Source organism: Dicentrarchus labrax, unplaced genomic scaffold (genome assembly GCF_905237075.1).
Source record: "Dicentrarchus labrax unplaced genomic scaffold, dlabrax2021, whole genome shotgun sequence".
NCBI lineage: Eukaryota > Metazoa > Chordata > Actinopteri > Moronidae > Dicentrarchus > Dicentrarchus labrax.
In genome coordinates, this window is record NW_026136707.1 from 13,232,231 (window position 1) to 13,256,148 (window position 23,918).

Genomic DNA, 23,918 nt, shown 5'->3' on the forward strand with positions numbered 1-23,918 from the left:
GTTCAGGTGGGAGAAAAATAGATGAAGTTAAAATTGATAGAGAGGAACTACTCTGAAATAATATAACATGTCCATGGCCAAGATACATTAGATACCAGTTTCAGTTACCTCACTGAAAGATGGAAAGCGCAGCTGAGCAGTTATACGTTGCTCGCCATCGATGTAGACGGCGACCAAGTTTTGACCAAATGGACGACGGCCCGGGATGTGAACTATAGCCACTGAATGCTGTGATCAGGATGATATTAGAGAGCACACACATTTCAACTGGTGTCAACAACGGAAAATGCAAATTTGATGGTTGATGTTCAGCACTTACAGTACAAAGGTACATTTTTGAGAAACTGGAGCAAAACAGTCTTGCAGTTTACAGCTTTAATTCGATCATATTGATTGAGTTCTACAGCTACGTGTCTCTTCAGGAGGCACACTTTTCAATTTTCGACAATAATTATGCTCCAAGGTCACAGGCCCAGAAAAAACATCACTTAGGAAAATGATGTGTGATTTTCTCCTTGATCTAATCTATTTTTATTTAGGACAGGCTAAATGAGGACAAATGTTGGCCAAAATCCTAGCTGTACTATTTGTGTCCACACTCACCCAGCATGAGTCAGCTAGTGGGTGCTCAGGCAGTGCGACAGCCATGTAGTCTTTCTTAGTGCAAACAGCCACCACCAGCACACCCTCCATGGTGAAGAAGGCTTCCAGCCCAGTTCCACTAGCTGTGAAGAAACTTAACAAAAGAAAAAACATATTTTGTCAAAAATAAAACAATGCAGCCATACATTCAAAACCTTGCAATTCAACTTTTCACAAATGTGTCCCTTTACCTGTAGAGCTGTTTCCTGCGTGGTCCTTTTCCCATTTCGTGCTGAGTCCCTGTGCCAGAGTTGACAGGAGGTTTACGGTTGTTGGAGAACTCCATGTTGAGGCAGAGCCAAGCATGAAAAGCAAACCCACTGCCTGGCCAACGCTGGACTGTAGGCACCATAATACCTGCCATTGGGGGCGTAAGATCGAAGTACTGCAAGGCACTGTCTTGGCCTTCTCTGGCTGCCATGGCTGAGAGCACTCGAATGACGCGAGTGCAGTAGGGGTGCACCTTCCCCACCACTGCACCATTGTCCTGATCCACCCTAAGCAATCTGAGCAGGTTCTTCAGCTCCTCTGGTCTCAGACACAGGGATCCAAGGTCCTGCAGGAGGCCCAGCAGGGCGTCTGCACACTGCCTGTCCAGACTCTTGGGCTGTGAGAGCACCTGCAGCAGAGCCCCCACCATGCCTGCCTCCACAGCCACGGTGCGACAGGATAAAGAGCCACCACAGACGGCAGCCAGCCACTGGGCCACCAGCAGCTGAAGGTCCCTCTGACCTGAAAGGTCAGGCAACCATTGCAGGAGCAGCAGCAAAGGCTGGTCGTTACTAATGCCAAGGTGATGGGCGTGGGCATGCTCACCCTCCACTGCCTGGAGACAGAGAAGGACAAAACAGTGAAGGCAGAGAATAAAGATAAGCTACAGACTAGCAACTAGCAACACAATTTAGATAGGAAGAAGGTCATCAATAAGCACTCATTGGGGATAATGAGGAAATGTGTGTTTCACCATGTTCATCAGCTCCTGCAGCAGCCTTTTGGTGGGTTGACCTTGACTCTTTAGCACATCAAATAGCTGGGAGTAGCCAATCCTCTCCTTGAAAACCTCCTGAGGGGGACGGAGACAGAAATAGGCTGGAGAAAGCTGCTCCACAGGGGATAACTACTTGGCACACTTCCATACATTGGAAGGGAATACAATGACATTTCTTAAATGAACGGAAAACAGCATTCCTCACCACTCATAATGTTTGCTGCCATTATAGGCATGATAGTACAGTATGCTTTATAATATATGTGCAGAAGTATGAGGGATATGTGATTTGGCCATAAACAATCACAAAGGGCCTTACCTTAGCAGAGGGTGAGTTACTCATTATAGCTGTGAGGACTCCTAAAGCATGGACTGTAATACTGTCTGCTCCTTTCTCCCAAACCTACATCAAAATAAGGAGGTACAGTTGATTGTGGCATTGCAGAACTAAAAATGTTCTCATGATGATGGATTTGACACCAAAAGCCCCAAAAGGTCCATGTGACCAAAAATAAAAATCTTTCACCAAATGAAAGAAATGATGGGATTTTTGTTCTGATAATCTGGTAAATGCAAGAGGAAGTACAGCATTTTTTTTCCACACCACAATTATTGGAGCAGACCGGCTCAAAGTAAGGGAACTGCTGTACCAGTCACTAAACAATCGCCTCTTTGTCGATGACTGATAGGTCGCAGCATGCAAAAACCAAAGCCAACCACCAAAAAAAGACTGAGGCAACCCCCAACTATTGCTGGAAATTAGGAAACATCAAACCCGAGGACAAGAGCCAAGTCCTTCATACAAGCACAACCGGTCACACGACAGAACAGCAAAAATACAAGGAAAAGAAGGAAAGACATGCATTGCAAAACAAACCTTTCATGCACTATGAAACATACAGCATGCTCTTCTTGCCCAGTGTTGTCAACAGGGAATTCAGCCTCTAATTATGAATGTGATATAAATCAACACTCCTACACAAGCAAAGACTAATCCCCCAGTTGATAATCTAATTCTTAACTAACTAACTTTTCAACGTGCACAAAGATAACTTCAGCTTTTCCTTTAGTGTATTTCAAGATAGATTCAAGTAAAACAGTAGCCCCAAAATAAAGGTAATCACATATAACATAGGCTGTAAGTAACATGCATTCCTGATGGACAGATAAAAAGGGAACTCCAGACAATTATCATGTATAGCTGCGCTACCTGCTTTATTTACAAATGAGTGTGAGCCAGACTTCCTGTCTAAAGCTTCCTGTTTAAAAAGCTCAGAGCTGTTAACGAGTGGAGAGAAGGCTGAGTTTCCTGCTGACAGACCAATATCAACACCAAGTGGGGGAAAGTACCTGGTCCACTTCGACCTCTGTGAGTAAACATGTAGTGAGGTCACAGTTAACCTCACGCTCCGGCCTACGCCTGTTGCTCTGAAAGAGCTACACACGCAGGTACAAACATACACACACCCACACATACACACACAGCACACACACACACACACACACACACACACACACACACACAACACAAAGAGACAGACAATTAGACAAAAAAGTCATTTGTGAGAGGTAATGGAGGACACATCTGTTGCAGTCGTGTGGGCAAAACATAAGATGGAAGCATATACATTTGTGGTATTTTACATTGACCAAACAGAGGTTAGACAGCAGATGTGACATTCAAGCATATATAAGAGGAAACTGGCATGACATAAATAAAAAAAAGGTGACAGACTGAGAGGCGAAGGACTGAAATGAAGAGCTGACAGGGCAGACAGACACATTTTAGATGGACAGGGGTCTGACCTTGCTGTTCTGAATGAGCCTAAGGATGTGTTCAAAGCAGTTGTTGTTGAGGAACACAGCCTGCAGGACTGGTCTGTCAGAGCACTGCAGAATTTCAGGAACAGCGGCTAAAATTGGCAACAATGAGGATGTTGAGTCATATTATTTATAAGACACCGGGGAAATCAATTATTTGGCCTCCATACTGATTGAGAGCGATAGAAAAGGAATGCTTTCTACTCAGATAGACATGAGACCTAGCGGACATGCTCTTACTTAGCATTTGGCTCTGGAGGGAGATCAGGCTCTCTTCCCAGGTCAGCCTGTCTTGCTGGTCACTGCTAAGCGGACGGTTCCAGTTGAGGAGCTGGAAGAAGCTCTCCAGTATTGTTCTGATCTCCACGTGCCGCTCTGCAGGGCTGCTGGAGTGCAGGAGGTGGATCATCGCAGTCAGGCACTGCAAGGTCAACCGTGGGAGCCCCATGGCCTTGGGTTCGGTGAAGGTCCGGCAGCACCACGCTCGCAGAACAGAGAACAGGTCCTCAACAGAGTGAGGGGTGATGGAGAGAAGGCCATTCTTCTGGAAAAGTACAGACAAAGTGACTTTTCTTTAATCAGTTTTAATTTGCACTTGTAGTGTCTTCACAGATACCAGAGAACTGTAAAAAATTTAACTAAATAAAATAACATAGAAGACAACAGATAGGGCAGCAGACCTTTCCTCCACTGATGACAGCACCCTGGAGATGGACCAATCTGAGCGTGAGGAGCTCTGGGATCTTCTCACTTTCCTGGAGACTTTCTGTGAATGTGTTCAAGCCAAGAAACAATGTTATGCAAGACCAGCATTCCCTTAACCACAGTGCAGAAAACATTAACACAGTGCTGTCATATTTAGCATGCATATAAAGTACACATTTTCTGTTTTTATCTTGTCAAGATTTCTTTCCACTTCTTTGCCACTAAAAAATAAAGTAAAATAATTAAATATATGATATATAAATAATAAGCATTATTACAAACATACATTACAAACATTCCCCTGCAATGCCTCTACTGAAAGTTCAGAGTTCCATCAAAAAGAAAAGCTAGAGCCTTGCTAATTGGCAAGGTATTACACAATTACCTCTTAATGTTTCTAATTAAAGCATGCTATTACGGTATAATCCTCCTAGAGTTTGGACATACTGAAACTTGTCCAGGCTGAGATTTCTCACATGGCTTATAGATTAGTGCTCACTGATCAAATGGGCTTCTATAATTAGAAATGCTTGGACTGATAACCTGATAATTTTGATGCTGAATAATTACGTTTTTATCCCAAACCTAAAATGCTGACCAGTAGAGCAAGGATGAGTTACAAGGAGATTTGGAGAAAACGAAAGGTCACCATTTTTCAAGTCAAAGATGCCATTTCTAAGCTGTGTTTGGGCAGCGGTGAGAACAGTTTGATTCTTGTGGTATGTGAGGTCTGACAGAGATCAGAGTGGTAGAGCGGACGGTAGGGAGTTGTCTCACCATGGAAGAGAGCAGGCAGCTCCTCTGGCAAGGCCAGCGGGGAGAACTTATACTTGTTCCTTTCCAGCAAGCTCACCTCCTCCCTGCAACACACAAAGCCTCGAGTCACCACACTTGCACTCACATCATACCTAGTCAGTCAGCGACTGCCACTAATACTGCTAGCACTAATGAGGCTTGACTTCAAGGCCTAAGGTCAACAAGGCAGGGTGTAACACATCACAAAAGGTTGGGCAAGATGTTAAATGCATACAACAAGTCTTTTGGTCTTTGTGTGGCTAAATTCCACCTCCCACACATTCACACAGGCAATCTCATGGGTGAAGCAGCACACACTCACCCAGCCAGGCGTCTCCTCCATGTCTGATAAGGGTCAAACAGACTTTCACAGAGCACAAGTCCATACTGCACAACCAGCTGCAGAGACGACTGCTCCCCTTGTCCCGTCTTTAGCTGATGAACATGTACAAAATAAAAGCTGAGACACACATTCATGTGTAACTCATCCTCAGCACAGATACACCTGTTTTTGGCACTCGTTTAACATGCAACAAATACAACACATTCCAGTTCACTGAATAGAGGGACAGCTACACACCCACTTCCCTTGTCACTGTAAACTAGTTCTGTTACTCTGTTACACAGTTTGGCTAAAATGGCACTAAATAATCTTTACATGCACGATGTACTGAGCATACAGTGGGGCCAAGTTTTGTCATAAATCACTGTTTATAATTGCCTTACCTGGTCCAAACAGACATTCAAAAGCTTGATGGTTTCGAAAACAAAACCAGGGGTCTTGTCCGGGTCGATGTTCTCCATATTCCTAGAAGTACAGAGAAATTCATGAAATTGAGTGTTAAGAAAATCTGCCTGATGTTTACCCAATATGGCCATCTTAGTTAACACACTGATTTTAAGGGACAACTTCCTGACACTGAGTTGCAGCTGCTTTGCCCAATATGCATCTGAATTTCTGGAAAAGTTTGACTCTTTTGTTATGTGTACAGATTTAATAATTAATACAGGAAATTGATGAGGTATATAAAATATGAGGGAAATTGTGTACATTACTTCAACTCAGGTAAATATTTATTTACAAAAATAATTTTAGTAGTACTCCCACAACTTAAAGGAGCTGTGTGTAACACCGAGTGTGTAAGAGAAACTACGGTGCCCGCAGAACTCGGGAGAGACCCTATCTGGAGTCAGGGTTTTGTTTGTCAGTTCTGGGCTACTGTAGAAACATGGCGGTTCAACATGGTTGCCTCTGCTGCCATGTTGAACCTGCTCCCTCTGTAAATAAAAACAGCTCCTTCTAAGGTTAAAAAATGCAACAATTCTTATTTTCTGGTGTTTATACACTCATGAAAACATACCTTTGAATATTATATTCCATTTTTACCAATGGATCCTGCTAAATGTTACACACTGGACCTGAAGAAATTCTAAATGACTTGTGACTGGAAATGTACTCCACAACTAACTTGTTGTCTGCTGCTTATTATCATGACAACAATACTTCAATTAATTAGTTACAGTTCCACTATATAACACATCCATGATCATGATGATGAAGCATATACACCGCAAGCTGGGCCCTCACCTGCAGACAATGATGAAGAACTTGATGAGGAGCAGGGGGTGTGGGGTGCTGCTGTTGTGCTCAGTGATGGCGGAGAGGTGCACCGTACTGTCACTTAGCTGGGTTCTGAGGAACACCAGGACCTCCCTGGGGAGCAAGGGCACCTCCGAGCTGCACTCCTCCAGCCTGGGAGATGGGAGAGGAGGGCGTGTAGAGATGTGGGAATGAGGAGGGGAGGCAGTAGCAAAGAGGCAAAGGGCGTTGTAATAGCGGTTGCGTTTACACATAACATAAACATGTCAAAATGGTATCTCTACAGAGGGACAAAGTTCATCCTGCTTTGGGGAACAGAAACCGGTGGGAGCTTCTGGCTATGTAGCTTGTGTAAAATAAATAATTGTTACTACTCACCTTCGAGGCTCCAGTGACTGCACATCAATGAGCCTCTCAAAGGACGCCACAAACGCCTCCAACCACTGCTGCAGATAGCTCACATCTTTCTGCAAGAGGGAGGAAAGAACATGTGAGGCAATAAAGTCGCATTCAGGTACTCCAGGCACACAGTGTGTTGTACACAACTCTGTATGTATACATCAATATATCAGTGGAATATGCTCTTTGCTTGTGCTCAGTTGTTGTACTACTAAAAGGGTTAAGTGAATTTTCAGTGGCTGAAAACATGGCACTGATAAAACCATATGACCTGTTTTTGTAACAGGATGTTGCAAAGAGATGTAACTCACAGAGAGGAACACATGAGCCAATTCTTTCCTTTTTCAAAACAGGGAGGTTTAAAGAAACAAAATCAACATGTTCCTTTCTTTTATGTCCACCAGTATAAGCTTTAGTATCCTCAGTAGCCAGTTAACATACAAGAACAACCATCACTGTAAGCATTGTCTTAAAGAAGACATCACTGCATTATTGCATCATTATAATATAATTGAAGATGGTTTCAGTTGTACAAGCTGCGGGTGTTTACATACAAACAGTCGTTATCTCAGCTTTAATCAGCCTCTGCAGTGCAACATATCCTGCCACTCTTCCCTCCTCACATCAGTCTCTCAATCTCACACAGACTAATGAACACAAATGAAGAGCACAGGTCACCAGAGAAACAACTTTAAACTAAATACTTCTGAATTAATCTTGTATAAATCCAAATGGTCATTATTAAGTCCTAACGATTCGAGTGGTGCTATTCGTGGGAATCCAGTGTTTCAAAAATCAAATTGCAAAACACAGGACATCTAGAAATGTTCCTTGATGTACTTTGTGATGGAACAACCTGAACATTTTTATGAGCCGAGTATGCACGCAGCCACCGCTGCTGATTTTTGAGGCAGCCTCTGCAGGGCAGGCAGTGTGAGCTGTTTCAGACTGACTGACTCACTGTACACAAATAACATACAGCACAGTAAACAGCACATGGTATAACAATCACTCAGGTACTTCCCCTTAGCCAACAAGCAAATGTATGCTTCAGTTGATGTTGGTTACTTTAAAGGCTGCACCATTTCAAACACTTACAAGTACAGAGCTCCAACATACACAATGTAACTATATGTGTAGCTAATATTCACAGTTCCTCTACTAAAGAAACATGGAAATCTAATGCAGCTAACTCTGAACACATTGTGTAACCATGTCTTTTCTAATGCTGCATTAATGTTAAATGTACATTACCAACTGGCATTGACTTATGAGCCAGTCCATCTCTCATTGTATGTGGCTGAGCAGGGTGCCAGGTTCTTGCGAACCCAGTCTCAGATGAGCCTTCAGTGTAGTCCTCAGCCAGCAGCTCAGAAGCTGCACATCACTCCTAACCAGCACCAACGTCTGACTTGCTTCTTTCTTGTCTTCCAATGTCAAGCCAGCAAACCAGGAAATGACATGTCACTTTAACTGAAGCTTATTTCCTTCATACACTGCCTCCTCGTCAAACCCCTTCCTCTTTTGGCTCTACTGCTAGCTGTGTGCAGATATGAGGCAGGCCTCTATAAAAATTTCCCAGAGCAACAATGAAGCACTGGGGACAGCTTTTACACTTTCTTAATTTAACACAACAGCAAGATGTCACAGGAGAAACAGTGAAATTCACCTTTCTCTGTTGGAATATATTTTCACTGACTGAGTTGTGTAAGAGCACAAACAAACTTAAATGTGATGTGATGAAGCAATGAATGTCATAATAGTAGGCATATTGTATTTCCACACAGCCAGTGTATGTTTTATATACAAAGATATACAATTTGATTATCAAACTAGTTAAGTAATAATAACAAAATGCTGTTAATTGAACACATGCTGTATATAATCTCATCAATCTCAGAGCATGTGCTCTGTGAAAACAGGAAACTGTGAACTTAACCTATTGTTTTGTGCCTCCAACATCTGGACAATCAGGTATTAGAAACTTGAGTAGGAGAGGCAAAGACATGGATAGATCTTTGCAGCACCCTACAACTTTGTTTTAGTTGCCAATTAAATATACAATAGCGGAACATTACTCATAATAAAATAATAGGTTGTTTTATGACACTGTTGTTGATGACGATACCCTGCACAGGATACGTCATCAATTCTAATTCTGTCTACAGGACTTTTCATTGTACAGCGAAATGCAGTAACAACGGTTAACTGACACAATTTTGTATGTATAAGTTTACAACTCTGTATGATGACAGCCTTTATTTCTTAAATGCTTTTCTTTCTAGTTGTATGGGAAAGGAAGTAGGATTTTTTCTGTTCCCCGTAGAGCACATTTACTTGGGTGTAACTGCAACAGGTAGATTTTTAGTGCATAATAAAAAAAAATGATGATCACATATAGGAAGTGAATCTGGTTTGGTAAAGAGAAGTAAAACCAGGGGAAATACCTTAAGGTTTGTTTGGCAGCAAAATTGGTTCAGACACCTGATAGAGCCCTGCTTTATGTCTGCACCCATTCCTAAAAATCATCCCTTACAAAATTACTATTGATCGGCACCTCTCAACAAATACACTTTCAGCTTTATCAAATCCTTTCCCTCATCATCGCCCAGAGCAACCAGCCGAAGGATTTGTTTGACGTGTTTGCAAAAAAAAGAGACACTATTAGCAGAACAGATGACACAAACCAACCATGAGGTACCAAACCCTATAAACCGTGTCATTTATCTCTGTTTTCTCTGCACATGGCCAAGCAGCTGTGCCTCTCTCTGCTGCTTGGCATTCTGCTTCGCTCCAGCTTCCTGCACAAGTAAAAGCAAAGAGCACTTTGATTTTCCTGGTTAGCCCCTCTGTTGGTAAACAGGGGAGATCGAGGCACACAAGGGAGTTCAATGGCAGGGCTCAGGGACTGCAGGGATGGTTGTTGTTTCGACATCGCTCAGCATGGTATATTGACATGAATCATAGCATGATCAGTAATTGAGACAATAGGGTGACTGACGGCGTGGTGACAAATGCCAGGAAATGTGACATGTTCTCTCGCTCTCTCTCCACAGCGAGCAGAGGAGGTGGTTTCACAGCTGTGTGGATGGGTGGCAGTTGGGTTGTCACTGTGGTCCATTTCTGCCACTTCAGGCTTTAATTAGTCTGTCCAATAGTCTCTCAAGCTAATGATCACAGGATAATCACACTCTATTTTTCAGCAGCTTGCAACTGCAGCAGCTTGTTCCTAAGCGGATGGAAAAGATGCTTCTTCCTTTCTCACTTTCATCCAGAATTATGACATCTAAAAGGTCTGTAGTTTTATTGTGTCTTGGGTCAGTTATCACAAGGCAGTACGTGTTGACCACATGATCTCAGTGTTCATAAATGCTTTCTTGCTGCATCGCCGAGGTCATACCCCGCTTACCCTGAAACTGTGACTGAAAAGCCCAAATTCAAATGGCTTGTCTTGTCTAATTAACAGTCCAAAAGCCCCCAAATTATCTATTTACTTTCAGATAAGATGAAGAAAAACAGCCAATTCTCACAGCTGAGAAGCAGGAGCTAGGGATTGTTTGATATTTTATTTTTTGATAAATGATTAATTGACTATCAAAATAGTACAGTAGTGCTTTTACAAAAACCTTCTACCAGCTTATTTAAGAAGTTCATTGACACTGATTAATGATTAACAGAAAAAGAATCCAGGACTATTTAACTTTTATTCTAAATGTATTAAATTAAAATACCAAATACTGCTGCAAATATGACATATGGTTGAATGTCTTTTTCTGTTTTGTATAACTGTAAAATTAATAAGGCAACAGGGAGTCCTAACTTAAGGCTCTGATAACTTATTACCAACACTTTGTCAGTAAATGGGTCACAGTTTTGAACTAAATTGCCTATTAGTTCATGGCAAAACAAATCCTAAAAGTGACCCATTAAGTTAGTTGCACCCCTACAACTGGCATGTAATGAAACAAAACGGATTAAACGGTTGTCAAACAGTATTACTGTATTATGACTTGAGGAAAGGAACAAGCACATCCAAAAACAATACACTTTTGGGTGTCTTCAGACACGATCTGACAAGTTATGCTACTCCCCTCAGTGATTAGATCAGACTGTTTGTACGTCCATATCTGCCAGGCATGAGCATATGATGATGGTCTGAAACACATTCTCAGATATGAGATATGGAGCTCTGAAATTGTGCCAGTAAGATGACTTTTAACTTTAGCAAATGAAGTGGGAACAATGTTCTGTTCATTGTATGAAGTTCTTGATTTTTCACTGAGCATCACTTGGCTTAACAAGCTCTCAAAACTGCAAAAACCTGATAACTAAGAAGCAGTAAATAAACATTGTATGTTTATATTGTCAATACAATTGTTTATAGATCTAGTGCATGAGATGAAATTCATGCATGCCTATGGTCATATAACGTGACCAAATAATCAACTCTCTAGTATATAACAGGAGATGTGATCCAGAAAATCTTCAATTGATCCATCATTGCCTTCCTGTTTCTTTGGTCATTTGTACAGAAAATATCTCATTCATCAACTTTAGAGCAGGACATTGCTATATCGCAATGCCTTTTCAACATTTTACATCAGTCCTGAACATCAGCTGATCTGAAAGTCTTGCGAGGGGCGTGTGATTTCTTGCACAATTGAAGGAAGCAGAGCTCCTTTATAACAGACAGGCCCGAACAAGTTTTGTTTTCTTATTGCAAATACAGAGCCATGGCTGTGATCAGAATGTCCTTAAACACATTAACATCAATTGTTAGTATTATTACAGATTAATTATATACTGTAAACTCCCATTATGTAATCGAACATGCACTGATGCTTTCAGGATTTCCCTTGCATACAGGGACTGATTAAAGCAGAAAAACCTTGAAAAAATATAAGAATAAGTCTGAGGAAAATGGTGTCATCAGCAGAGACACACAAGACTGAAATATTTACAGACTGAAATTCAGATCTGCTACAGGCTGTAAAGACAGCTGCAGGGGTGTGTTTGTTGGGACTCAAACAGACAGTGCAAGGCCATCGCCACTAGTAAGTAAAGGCTTGTTTACAGCACTAACAAAAAGCCTATTAAATAGAGCTCAGGTCCCATGTACTATTCGACCTATTTGCAATAGTCAAATTTTATTTTATGTGTGACAAATAACAACAAGGCCTACGAGCTGGAGATGGGACTGGTCCAGTTTAAAAAAAGATATTGTCTGTTCCAACTTGACAAACAGGCAGACAACAAAACCATGACACACAGTGGCATGTTGATGTGTATAGGAGAGGCAAGTGATTGTTTTCTGAAGTGGTTCTGCTGCCTTTCTGCAGTCTATTGTGTCCTTCTGAGTCACATAAGGTGGTGACGTTTAATACTGTGCTCAATCAAATCCTTTACCTCATTGCAGCTAGGCAATAAGGGCAGGTCATTTGCACACATGCAAAATCTACTTCCAAGAAAGCTCAGATCTCAGTCTGTGCGTCATTCTCTGGTGAGAAATCTGAATTATAAACGTTGTTTCTTTAGGCTTGATGGCAACTCAAGACAACTAACTGAGAGCCAAGAGGCAGCTGTCAAAGTCACATTCAGGGTGCACACGCACACAAGCACACACACACACACCCACACACACACACACACCAATGACTCTTTCTAACAGTGGATTTTTATGACAGTGCTTCCAACTTGTTTTGTGTGTTAAAGACTGGCATAACCAGGACAGTTCTACAGTTATTCATAGAGCAGCAGCCCAGAGGACAAGTAAAAGGCTGGATTACAAACACACTTCCTCTGGGATGTGGCCAAAGTGACCACAAGAGGTGATACACTTCTTGCTCACTTGTGTCAGGGATGCGCTTCCAGCTTTTTTTGCAATTATTCCAGCATTGACTTCTGCCCTGTTTAAATTCTCTGGCTGGTTTCCAAGTAGGGATTAAGTCCAGTCCTAAATTAAACCAAAATTCAATAGAGATAGGTAATGAAAACTGCCCTACTCTATGACTAGCTATTATCTTTGTCAAGAAACTAGCTCTTTAGATCCACTGTGATGATAAAGGAGGAGTCTCAATGCCCCACAGTGAACATACAGTGCAGGCAAACTTGGAAAGAAGTCTCATCTTGTTTTCTCTGACCTCAGGCATGGAAGCAGATTGCAAACACATTAAATAGTAATACTTAATTTATTCACAGCCAACTTTGTTTCTCCTTTAAGAGGAGACATGACATGAAGGCATGTGCAATATCATTTTGCTATTCCTTTGTTTCCAAAATTATTACCAAGATATAAACACCTTATTACTGGACAACCAAAGGAATGAGCTGCAGTCACACCCACAGGGAGCAACATTTGAGACCAAAATACCTCACAAAAAAATGTGACACTCGATTTAGGATGGTGCAAAATTAGGTTAGGTTTTTACACCAATATTGTTTCTAATATTTGAAATATAAGAGAATAGTCAATGGGCTGCTGGCACCAAGTCAAAAACATGTGCTCCAGGTGATAAGTGACAATAAGCTCTTTCCCTGAATAATAAAACTCCATACCTATATTAATCCCATTATGGTTTAAATGTGCTTAACTAAGGAAGAGAGGCAGGGACAAACAGGAACAGGAAGTAGCCTCAGTGACACCTGCATGACAGGTACAGGAGCAAACACACTCCATTAAGACGGTTAATCTGCTTCAAATACCATTATTACTCGCTGCTTTCAATAAGTTAAATGTCTCAGTTACACAGTCATATGATATGCCATGATATCCTCCTCCAGTGTGCGCAGGGCAGCCTCAACCTCTAGGTAAATAAAACAGCAACAATACAAACAGGCAGAAAGGAGACGACTTCCTCATTAAAACCGAATACAACAACACGGCACAGATCACACAGCCTGCGATCATGTGTTTATCGGCTTCATGTTAGAAACTTCAGGCAGTCCAGACCTGCTGCAACAACAGGTGTCACCGTCAGGTCTTCCGCACTTGCACTCACCTTTGTGTAATATAACATCCACAGCTCATACAGCCGTTCCTTCGATGCCATCCCGCCGCCCTTGTGGTTGCTCATTATCACCCTCTTTTTTTTGTTGTTGTTGTTTTTTTTTTTGTTTTTTTTTAATAAATCATGAAACTGGTGGTGAGCATGGTCAAAGCCGGAGCTGTCTGAAGTTGTTTCCTAAACGCAGGAGGACGCGGCACGCTCCTGTGAACCATTCCTGCAAATTCAGGCGTAATAATCCACACAAAAGTCTTGGCACGTAAAGTTATCAGAGTGGCATGAGAAAAGCTAAAACATGACGGTGTTAAATGTGGCGATCACTGTCGGAATTGTAAAGCCAGGAACAAAAATGCGTGGAAATGCATGCCTGGAGAAACACCCATGTCCGCATTTAAAGCGAGCTTGTTGCTGTGTGATTCCTATTGGAGAGAGTTCCCACGGAAGCGACAGATGCCATCCCCTACAAGACCACGAAATGACTACCCTGGCTGTATGGATTCAGTCAGCAGAGGTGTACAGTCCTGTGTCATGTGTGATGAGCGGGAGCAAATTACCATCAACTAGTGTCTGACTATTAACAAGGCGAGAAATGCAGTGAAGAGTTGATTGTAGATCCTGCTCACAGGTAGGCTGATATTCTTAAAGACACACACACACACACACACACACACACACACACACACACACATAAACACACTGACACAGCCTCCTCATGCACTCCTCTTGGAGTCTAGCTACATACATGTAATCATCAAAATAGACAAACACGACGTTAATACACTCTTGCATAGATGTCTGAATAAAAATCTTTTGTTATGCAGTGTCTTTAGACTGAGGATGAAGCTTTCACTTTGCACATGACATAGACAAACACAGGACTGAACTTCAGACTCTAACAGCTACTTATGATGGTTCCTGGTGCCTTAGTAGGCTGTAATAAGTAATTATATTACACCATTTTATTATATTCCTGATGAAGACTGCTGATCAATAATCCTGTAAACACTGAGACCTAATTTAGTAAAATGAGTGCTACATCAATACTACTGACAGTATAATATGAGAATATATAGTATATTTAAAATATTACAACAGTAAAAGTGTGGAATTGTGTACAAATATACATAAAATACTTCCTCACTGAAAATGTATCTTTGAAAATAAATTCACCTATAAGAAGTATTTGGATGTTTGAAGTTGTCCTGATGGTGTTTGGTCTAACTCCATACTGTAAACCTACATGGTCTGGCAACAGCTTACACATTTATCTGAAAATGAAGCATACATTTCAGTTCAAAAAAAAAAAAAACATTATTATTCTTGAAACATACATGCTGAGTATAAACAGTTATATTTGTTTTAATAAATTATTGAAATTATCTAATAACACTGTTTTATACACATTTTATGAGTTCATCATATGTTTTTGGTATGTAAAGTTGCTCAAAGGTGTACTAAAGAAGAGAAAACACACTTTTTCTTTAGACAAGTGGTGTGTCTGTTGTACTGAGAGGATAGTTTTCATCATAGAGAACTTTTCCCTTATCTGCTATGGTAGGCCAATCTACACCACAAGTTAATTTGTCTCTCGCTGGGCCACCGACATGAAGGCTATTATTACAAATGGGTAATTTATTGATTTATTAGGGTCATGATCTTTAACCTTGTTAGCATCTTTAACACAACCAAGTTTATGTTATCACACACTAATGTTGGTCATTAGGAGGATGGACAGAGTGAAGCGCGAGGCAGCTGTATTACCATGGCAATGGCCTACATTCCTAACCAGGACCTGACAGTGTGACATCAACAGGCGGGACAGTGTGCAAGTCTGTCCTATGTATTTCCCTTAATGTAAAGGTCTGTTAATAGTCCATAGGTGGGTTTAACTAGGAAAAATTAGCCTGTAAGCAACTGAAAGTTAAATCAATTCAAGTATGTGTTAATGCCTCCAACAGAGAACCTGGTATGTGTTTAAAGGTTGGAAAATGTCATTATGTTTGTCTTTTATTAATAATAATAATGTTTCCAGTTCAATTAATTAATTAATTAATCAATCAATCTATTTAATGAATCTGAAGAAATTTGACAACAAAACAAAATAATATCACATGACCAGGCAGGCCACTGTAATCGATGTGCTCGACGGTCGTTTGTAGAGCCTCAGTCAGGAGGACAACCAATGGATGTCAGAGAGAGTTGAGCGGCGCGTAGAGATAAACATGGAGAAAAATGTGGGGTCACTACAGGAGCAGGCCCTGAAGAGAAAAGAGAGGCTAAAAGCACTAAGAGATAAAAAAATTCACGTAAGTGTCCTGTCTTGTGATGTCTGGTTTGTGATAAATTCAACAGAGCAAGTAAGAAACGCTTCATTTAGTCAGTGAGCTAACGTAAGCTAACTTAGCTTGGAGCTAACGTTAGCATTTTCATGTAGTTAGCAAATCATTCATAAACTTGGCTCGTGGCTTTGTTGTTGTGCTGTGAGAAGATGTATGTTTTGATATTTCATTTAGCTCCAGATAAGTCAAATATTTTACTTGGTATTGTGCTTTTGTAGTTATTGTTTCTGTGGGTTTCCTGGGCAGCTAATTTCCTAAGCTAACATGTGTGGACTTCTATCGAGACAATAACAAACTTCTAGTCTTGTATCAAAGTTGATATCAACCCTCTATTTTGTACATGCACAGTGTTTATAACGTTGTTTTTAATTGCCACGACAATAAAAAAGCACCTGAATATGATCAGCTTCACAGTAATAGTCAGCTACGACATTCAGTCAGTCACAGTAAATGTATAGATAATTTGGAAATACTATAGTATAATATAATATAATATATAACTGGATTTAAGAAATGTTGATGTTCAGCAATGCATTTAACAGATGGGGCCTCAATATCTCGCTGACAAACAGAGGTACAGGATAGTTGGTGGCTGTAGGGATGAGAGCTTTGATCCTCTCTTTAAGGAAGGATCTCTGCTGCTTCACAGTGAAAGCATGCATATCTCGACAAAAGCACTGTTTCTCTGATATATATATATATATCAGATATATACACCATGAAGGTCTTTATATAAAAATATAATAGAACAGAGAGATGTTTTTCAAAAGGGGAAATTGGGGGATTCCTATAAATGATAAAAAGTCTGAGGATGTTAGGAAACTAATCAGACCGTTTCAGAATAATATAACATCTATATTACAATTTTTTTCACAAATGTAGTGCATTAAATAAGCTTGTTTTTAGTTGTTTTCTGCACATGCTTAACCATGGCGGGATGTTCATCAACTTAAACATCTACAATATTTACCTACCTAATATTTATCTCCAATACCTAACTAGGAAGAATAAATATGTTTCACTCATTGACACAGTGCGACCTGACTTCAGTCATGGAAGAGGCGATACATTTGACATCAGTGCCACAATGTGAAGGAACTGAGTGTTATTTCATTTTCTTTGTATTTAATTTAATTATTTGCGTTGAACTCTTTGAAAATGAGGAAAATAATTGTGTTCAACATTTTTTACAGCCATTTACTTTTATCAAATCCCTGAATTATTGATGGGAGAAGAATTGATGTAACAATAAATATTTTATTAAAATGCAAGAGGTCCTATGTTAGTTAGAAGATAGTTTTAGTTTCTCAGCCACCAAAATTGAACACAAGAGAAAGACCCTCCTGTGCCACACAGTTGTAAACTGGACACTGTTGCATGCCATTAAAAACACACTTATTATGTTGGAAGGTGGAGGAACCTTCAACTCAAAAGACAGAAGCAAAAAACTTTTTTACTGCAGTAAAAGAGGATTTGAATGAAGTTTAGAGACACATCAGGTGCCTGAAAGGTGCAGACTAATCAGAATCTAGGGGGGAAAAAGGTTTTAAGTTGAAACATGACAAAATAACAGCACACCTCTGTTGCCACTACCACACACTGTACAATATAATGTAAGGTATGTGTAAGATGTGTTTGAGAGCACATAGCCTAATCTGCTATTATCAAGATCACATTGTAGGCTCCCGGTTGGCTCAGTTGGTAGAGCTAGCGACCCATATACGCAGCGGCCTGGGTTCGAGTCCAACCTGCGGCCCTTTGCTGCATGTCAGCCCCTCTCTCTGCCCCCCTTTCTATCTCCAGCTATCTCTCTGTCAAACAAAGGCATAAAGGCCAAAAAAAAATAATACTTGAAAAAAAAGATCACATTGTATGCTGAGCTAATTTTACCCAGTTGTACTATCAAAATTCCATATCAACACACACCTTTAGTCTTGACCCACATATTCTACTCGACCGAACAGGTTGTTGCACCAGAGTGTCAGTTGTTCCTTGGCCGGGGCGGCTGTCTGTTTTGAACCATTTAAACATTGCACAGTTGTTCTGCTCCACTATGACATCCACATCTATCTTTACAGTTCTGCATATGAATTCTTCCTCCAACCGGAAACCCAGTTCAATGTGTAAGCCACTGTTTTGGCACTCAGACCAAAATGTGTTTTCACTATGCTGGTGTTAAACAGAGACATACTGCCTTGCCTAGCAATATTTGATAAAGGGTTGTTGACATTCCTGAAGCTGAGGGGTTGTTTTCCTTTTGTACTGCACTTCAAGAATGAGTCAGTCCCCCGAATTGTTCTAGCAGGTGAACAGGAAGCCTCTTCAGGAAAATGTACGATGGGAGGGGTTCGGTATCCTTTGTTACCACTTTTCACTTGGGGTCAATATAATTTTTTTCTGAATTTCTGCAAGCCTATGTCATCTTTTGTTTCCGTTGTTTATATGGGGATAGTTCAATGTAGGCCATAGTCTGAAATGCTGTGGTTGTTCAGGTTGCATGTTTACTTTTTCTGTGGTTGCAGCTAATCCTAGAGCAAATAGTGATCTGATTTTCCTAAATTATTAGGCCCAGTTCTCAAAGTTCTACCTCTGGGCCAGGCCAATCAGACAATAGGAATATATATCGGCAATAGACACTTCATTAATAACAATAAGAAAACTGCAAATGCAAACCGCCATGAAAGCACATAACGAATACGCTCTGGCTCATAATTAGCCTATCTTATCCACTATATCGTATGACAAAACATTAACATTAAAATTTTTACCTGTGTGCCTCGATTAAATGAAGTGGTTAAAGGGTTAGGGTAGAGTCTCAAATCATGGGCCGACATAAAAAATAGATGTTTGATTATTTTGTTTTCCTATGCAAATGTTAGTCTAGTGCATATACCTTTACTGTGCCAGATCACTGAAATGGGTTGATGCATAGGTTCATTCTTTAAAAATATGAATCTTTTTGCCGTTGTCAATATTTCTTTAATAATTCAGTGATTCTTTATGAAAGAATACAGTGTTAATCTCTGCTGTTTCTGGTTAGTGCATTGATGACAGAGTGATGTTTGTACTGTGTGAATACTGTATAGTATATTTAGTTTATTTCAATGATGATGTAATGATATTTTAATAGGGGCGAGAAGAAGATGGGGAGCCAGAGAAGAAAAAAGCTTCACTAGAGGAGACTACTGAAGTAAGACACAGGTTGGTTAATCACACCACACACACAAAAATAGTAGCTATTTGTTTTTAATTAAGGATTAAATCAATTTTTCATAAAAGCATGTCATTATTTGTTCAACCACTGCTCACTGTTGCTCACCCCTGTAGCTGGGGCTTTTTAAGCTGCACAGACGGAACTGAAACTGACATGGAAGTATATCAGCACACTTTCAGAGCATTTATCTGCCCTTCATCTGAACACCATCTTCTAACACTGTGCATGTCTCAGTGCAGGTGGTGAGATGTAGTGTTTACACTAGACTACACTATTAACTGCTCAAATATCCTGCAGGCTACTCAACTTTGTGTGTTAGTCGGTAGGAAGGAACAGCCATCTTTCCTGTCCTACAGGACCTTTTTTCCATTGTTTATATTTAATGACTGCACTGAGGGAGTGCCGCTGTGTTTCCTCCAGTCCAACAGGACAGATCTCTCTCTCTCATGAGAATGAAAATAGCTGCAGAGTTTAGAGGCCTAATTTAGACATTTGTCAGTGAAGAGAAAAGATCAGTGTTGAATGTACTTTTTTTTTTAATCTGTGTTTTGCTATGTCAAAGCACACATGTGTAGCAGATTGTGAGTGTAATGTATCTTGTCATTGGTATTAAAATTTCATGGGAGATCAAATTCCCAAACCAGGGCATGAAAGAACACAACAAACTAAATGTTTGTCCTGAATTTATTGCTGTTCAAATGAATGATCCACAAGTTTTAGAAGTCAAAACAGTAGAACTTGTGTTTTCCAGCTCCCTGTATGTTATCATACATTCCTCCAAGCCTATTCCACAAAAGGCACCAACTGCCCCATGCAGCTTTTCCTGTTACGTCTTGTTAGGTGTTAGGCTACTGTTTTTAGATTGACAGGTAAGAAGATTTATACTGACTGGAAATAGCAAATGCGATTCAAAGAAGTTCAAAAGCCTGTAAAATATTGACTGATTACGTGTTAGCTTTAACAATCTCTGTGGATATGTGTAAATATCATTTGTCGGTCTGGAGTTATTTTTTCTCTGGTGAATGGAGCAAGTAGTTCGATATGAGTGTAAACATTTGAACACCCTGCGGCACCTCCTCCTCTGCCACAGTTCGCTCTAAACATTTTGAGAGGGCCAGACTTGGGTCAGTGCTCTGAATTTATCACTGGCTCCCTTTGATGCCACAGTGTGCTTGAAGTGGAAATGTGTAAATACACTAAAGGTTTGGATGCATCAAACTATGAGGAAGTTAAGAAAAAAGGAGTGATGTCAAACTTTGAAAAAAACGACATGTACAGTCTGTTTATCCAGTTTTATTGCGTCCTGCTAGTGGTGGTGTTTTTCAGTATCTGTATTCAGTTCTGGTCTAGATCTTGACATTTACCGGCCAGGATGATGTGAAGTTTGGTTTTTACCCCAAAATATACATTTTGTAAAAAAAATAAATAATGTCAAGAATGCAATAAAGTTTTCCCTTGATAGTCATGGCTTGCAGAGGATGAATCTTGTTTTGGTGATTCCCTGGCCTTTGCGCTAGAGCCACCCTTGCAACTAAATGTCCACTTCCACAAAATATATTGCATAATGCAGCCCAATAGAAATGGACCAATGGTAAAACCTTTTCAATCATCCATTTTACTTTTATTTAATCACAATACGATCTATCAAAGGCTGATAAATGATGGCCTGTAGTCAGCCTTGGGTTAGCTCTGGGTAAACTAAGTTAATAAACTTACTGACTTACTGACTTGCTGTCAGGGCTTCTGATCTTTGTAACACTGACTCACTATTTTAATTTGTTTTATATTCAGTTTTATTTACCATTTATGTAGTTTTCCTTTGTTTATTTTCTTCATTTATTGAAGGTGGTGTTGCAGTTAATGTCATATTTATATTCCAGAAGATTCTGTTTCACTTCCAATAAATGCAATAAAGCGTGTGCATTAGTGGAATGAGAATTCAGTTTAGGGATGAGATGGATAGAGCAAATTATTCCTCCACTGAGACACTCTCCTCAGGAGAGAGCCAGGAGGCATAGAGAGAGATGTGTGAACGAGTAGTGGTCCACAGTCAGCCAAAGTCAGAACATGACCAGCATTCCTGCCCATACCCATACAAGGCATCGGTCTGTCTGTTGGCAGCAGGGGTGTGATGAATGTATCAAGAGTGCACCCCCTCGAGCTTCATCACAAATCCATGTTAAGCTTACAACAGCTGATAACTCTCTTGGTCCGTGCTTGGTCAGACAATAGTTTACCGCTGCCTCTGGACTTTCTGTATAATCTGCAGAGATGTCAGCGAAGCTCGCCAAGAATTCCTCTGTGTGGAGATGTGATGAAAGACTGCGTAATTTAACATCAAGAAAAGCATTCCTCAGCTGTTTGCTGCTCCCCTCAAGTCTGTGCCCAGGAGCAGGTGGAACATGTTAATCAGACGTGTTCATAGGAATAAAGAGAGACATTATACCCGATCCCCTCTAGACATTAGATGTGCAGCTGTGTAGGGTTTGCAGATGGTCTTTTATGCTCCTTAAATCTCTGGTGGTATATACTTGCCCACACTGCCACCTCCTGGACTGAGAAAAGTGTGTGGAAAAAGTGTGAGACTCACATTACTTATTTATATTTCTGTCCTCAGAGAACTAAAACTGAGGAATTACACCCCAGAGGATGAAGAGCTGAAGGAGAGGCAGGTGCCCAAAGCCAAACCTGCATCAGGTAAGAACTCTTCAATCATAAACAAGCTTTGAAAAAACATTAACTCGGATGACTTCAGGTGGTCAGCTTCTGGATGGCACCCCTTGAGTATTGCTATCAGATTCCTGGTGTTATCACATATCATTTGTGACTGATGATAAAAATTCTTTGTTTGCAGTGGAGGATAAAGTTAAAGACCAGTTAGAGGCAGCTAATCCAGAGCCCATCATTGAAGAAGTGGTGAGTTCTCCTTTCTGTCAAAATGTGATTTCCTTTGTTGGAGAAACATAGAAGGAGTTGTAGTTTCCATATTGAGCTGTTTCTCTTTCCTCAGGATTTGGCCAACCTCGCCCCAAGAAAACCAGACTGGTAAGACCTTTCTCCAACCTGTATGGTGCATAAAATCTATAATCCTATAATTAAAGATATAATTGCTTACTGACATTGTTTTGACATTGTGATTCTGAATCCAGGGATCTAAAGCGCGACGTGGCAAAGAAACTGGAGAAGTTGGAGAGGAGAACACAGAGAGCCATCGCCGAGCTCATCCGTTAGTATTTCACATTTTGTCACTGAATTTTGACACTACAGAGACAAGCGTGTCTGAGCTAGGCGTGAATTATTAGGCTAATTGCTTTGTGGTTTCCAGACTCCGCAGAGGCTTGAAGCCATCTGATAACATCAATGGTGTGATTCCTCCACTGATGTGTGATCCACATTCTAAAAATAGGCTTGAGCTTTCATGGAGAACGCAAAACAATTTTAACTAAAAGGCTTTCCCTTGTTTTGTGCTACAGTAATTACTAATTGCCTCCATTTGCATGCGTTCAGGGTACAGTATTTATTGTGTTAACGTGTACTTACAATAACCCAATTAATATGTTACAGTTTATAGTGGTATGTAAACATAAACAGTCACTCCTTTCAGGTTGGTTTGAGCCTTCTGCGCAAACTCAGAGCATTACAGTTAGATTTTGATGGATATTAAAATGTGGCAGTGGGCTGTATTTAGTGTTATTGTAAAGAACATTGTTTTGCTCTGCATTACAGGTATCTCTATAGCCTGCTAGCAGCTTGTACTGTCGGTTGCTGTGACAACATATGCTTGGTTACAGGCTGTTAATGGTGCATGTTATCCACTCAACCTGAATAAGACCGTACCCAGCGTCATTGCCAATACACAGGATCTACACAGAAATAGGACCAGTGACAATTGACATTTTATGAATGAATGCATCAGATTGACCGCAAGTGTTTACGTGTCTCCAGGGGATCGTCTCAGAGGCAGCGAGGACGAGTTGGCCGGAGCGGTGGGAGCAGTAGGAGTGGAAGAGGGAGACTCAGACTGAACCCAAGATGTGACAGATTAAAAAAAATGAAACTACAGAGGGATGGCCTCTGGGACTGTACTGTCACATCTGTGTTGTGCTCAAAGAGACGGCTACTTTCACTACTGCAGGGAATAAAGTAATGTTTTCTGTCAGGACTTCATATTCCCAGTGTTAGTCCTGCCTTGTATCATTGCATTATTACATATGAATATGTAGTAGTACTTTCTCTTTATGTGGATTATTGAGGTGCATTGTTAATGTAACCATCAATATTGAGTTGTAATGTTTTTTATATTTTCAAGTAAAATAATGTGAAATTTTCAGATTCCTGATTATTATTTTCATGCATTTTGCTTTAATTTGAAAGTAAGGGTGGACAATATGGATATATGGATATACTTGTC

General features: G+C 40.5%; 2 protein-coding genes across 5 annotated transcripts in view; one reads left to right on the forward strand and one right to left on the reverse strand.

The window, feature by feature from the left end:
• Positions 1–14,562, reverse strand: part of nbeal2 (neurobeachin-like 2) — a 36,834-nt gene extending 22,272 nt beyond the window's left edge. For 2 of the 4 annotated variants that reach the window (XM_051407422.1, XM_051407421.1), the window contains exons 1-15: positions 13,949–14,562; positions 6,930–7,018; positions 6,540–6,704; positions 5,678–5,759; positions 5,274–5,386; positions 4,934–5,016; positions 4,132–4,217; positions 3,692–3,995; positions 3,437–3,543; positions 2,981–3,067; positions 1,950–2,033; positions 1,607–1,705; positions 834–1,468; positions 604–736; positions 109–228 (exon numbers count right to left, since the gene is read on the reverse strand). In XM_051407422.1, coding sequence (XP_051263382.1) covers positions 109–228; positions 604–736; positions 834–1,468; positions 1,607–1,705; positions 1,950–2,033; positions 2,981–3,067; positions 3,437–3,543; positions 3,692–3,995; positions 4,132–4,217; positions 4,934–5,016; positions 5,274–5,386; positions 5,678–5,759; positions 6,540–6,704; positions 6,930–7,018; positions 13,949–14,023 — 2,262 coding nt within the window. In that variant the 5' untranslated portion in view covers positions 14,024–14,562. Of the gene's footprint in view, positions 1–108; positions 229–603; positions 737–833; positions 1,469–1,606; positions 1,706–1,949; positions 2,034–2,980; positions 3,068–3,436; positions 3,544–3,691; positions 3,996–4,131; positions 4,218–4,933; positions 5,017–5,273; positions 5,387–5,677; positions 5,760–6,539; positions 6,705–6,929; positions 7,019–8,204; positions 8,386–13,948 lie in introns of those variants that run through there. The other 2 variants (XM_051407423.1, XM_051407425.1) reach the window with 2 other exon arrangements.
• Positions 14,563–16,102: 1,540 nt separating this feature from the next.
• ccdc12 (coiled-coil domain containing 12) lies at positions 16,103–23,837 on the forward strand. Its single transcript, XM_051407437.1, has 7 exons — positions 16,103–16,260; positions 19,424–19,494; positions 22,125–22,204; positions 22,362–22,423; positions 22,518–22,552; positions 22,657–22,733; positions 23,453–23,837. The coding sequence occupies exons 1-7, from the start codon at positions 16,141–16,143 to the stop codon at positions 23,530–23,532; spliced, it is 525 nt and encodes a 174-aa protein (XP_051263397.1). The 5' UTR covers positions 16,103–16,140; the 3' UTR covers positions 23,533–23,837.
• Positions 23,838–23,918: the final 81 nt, after the last annotated feature.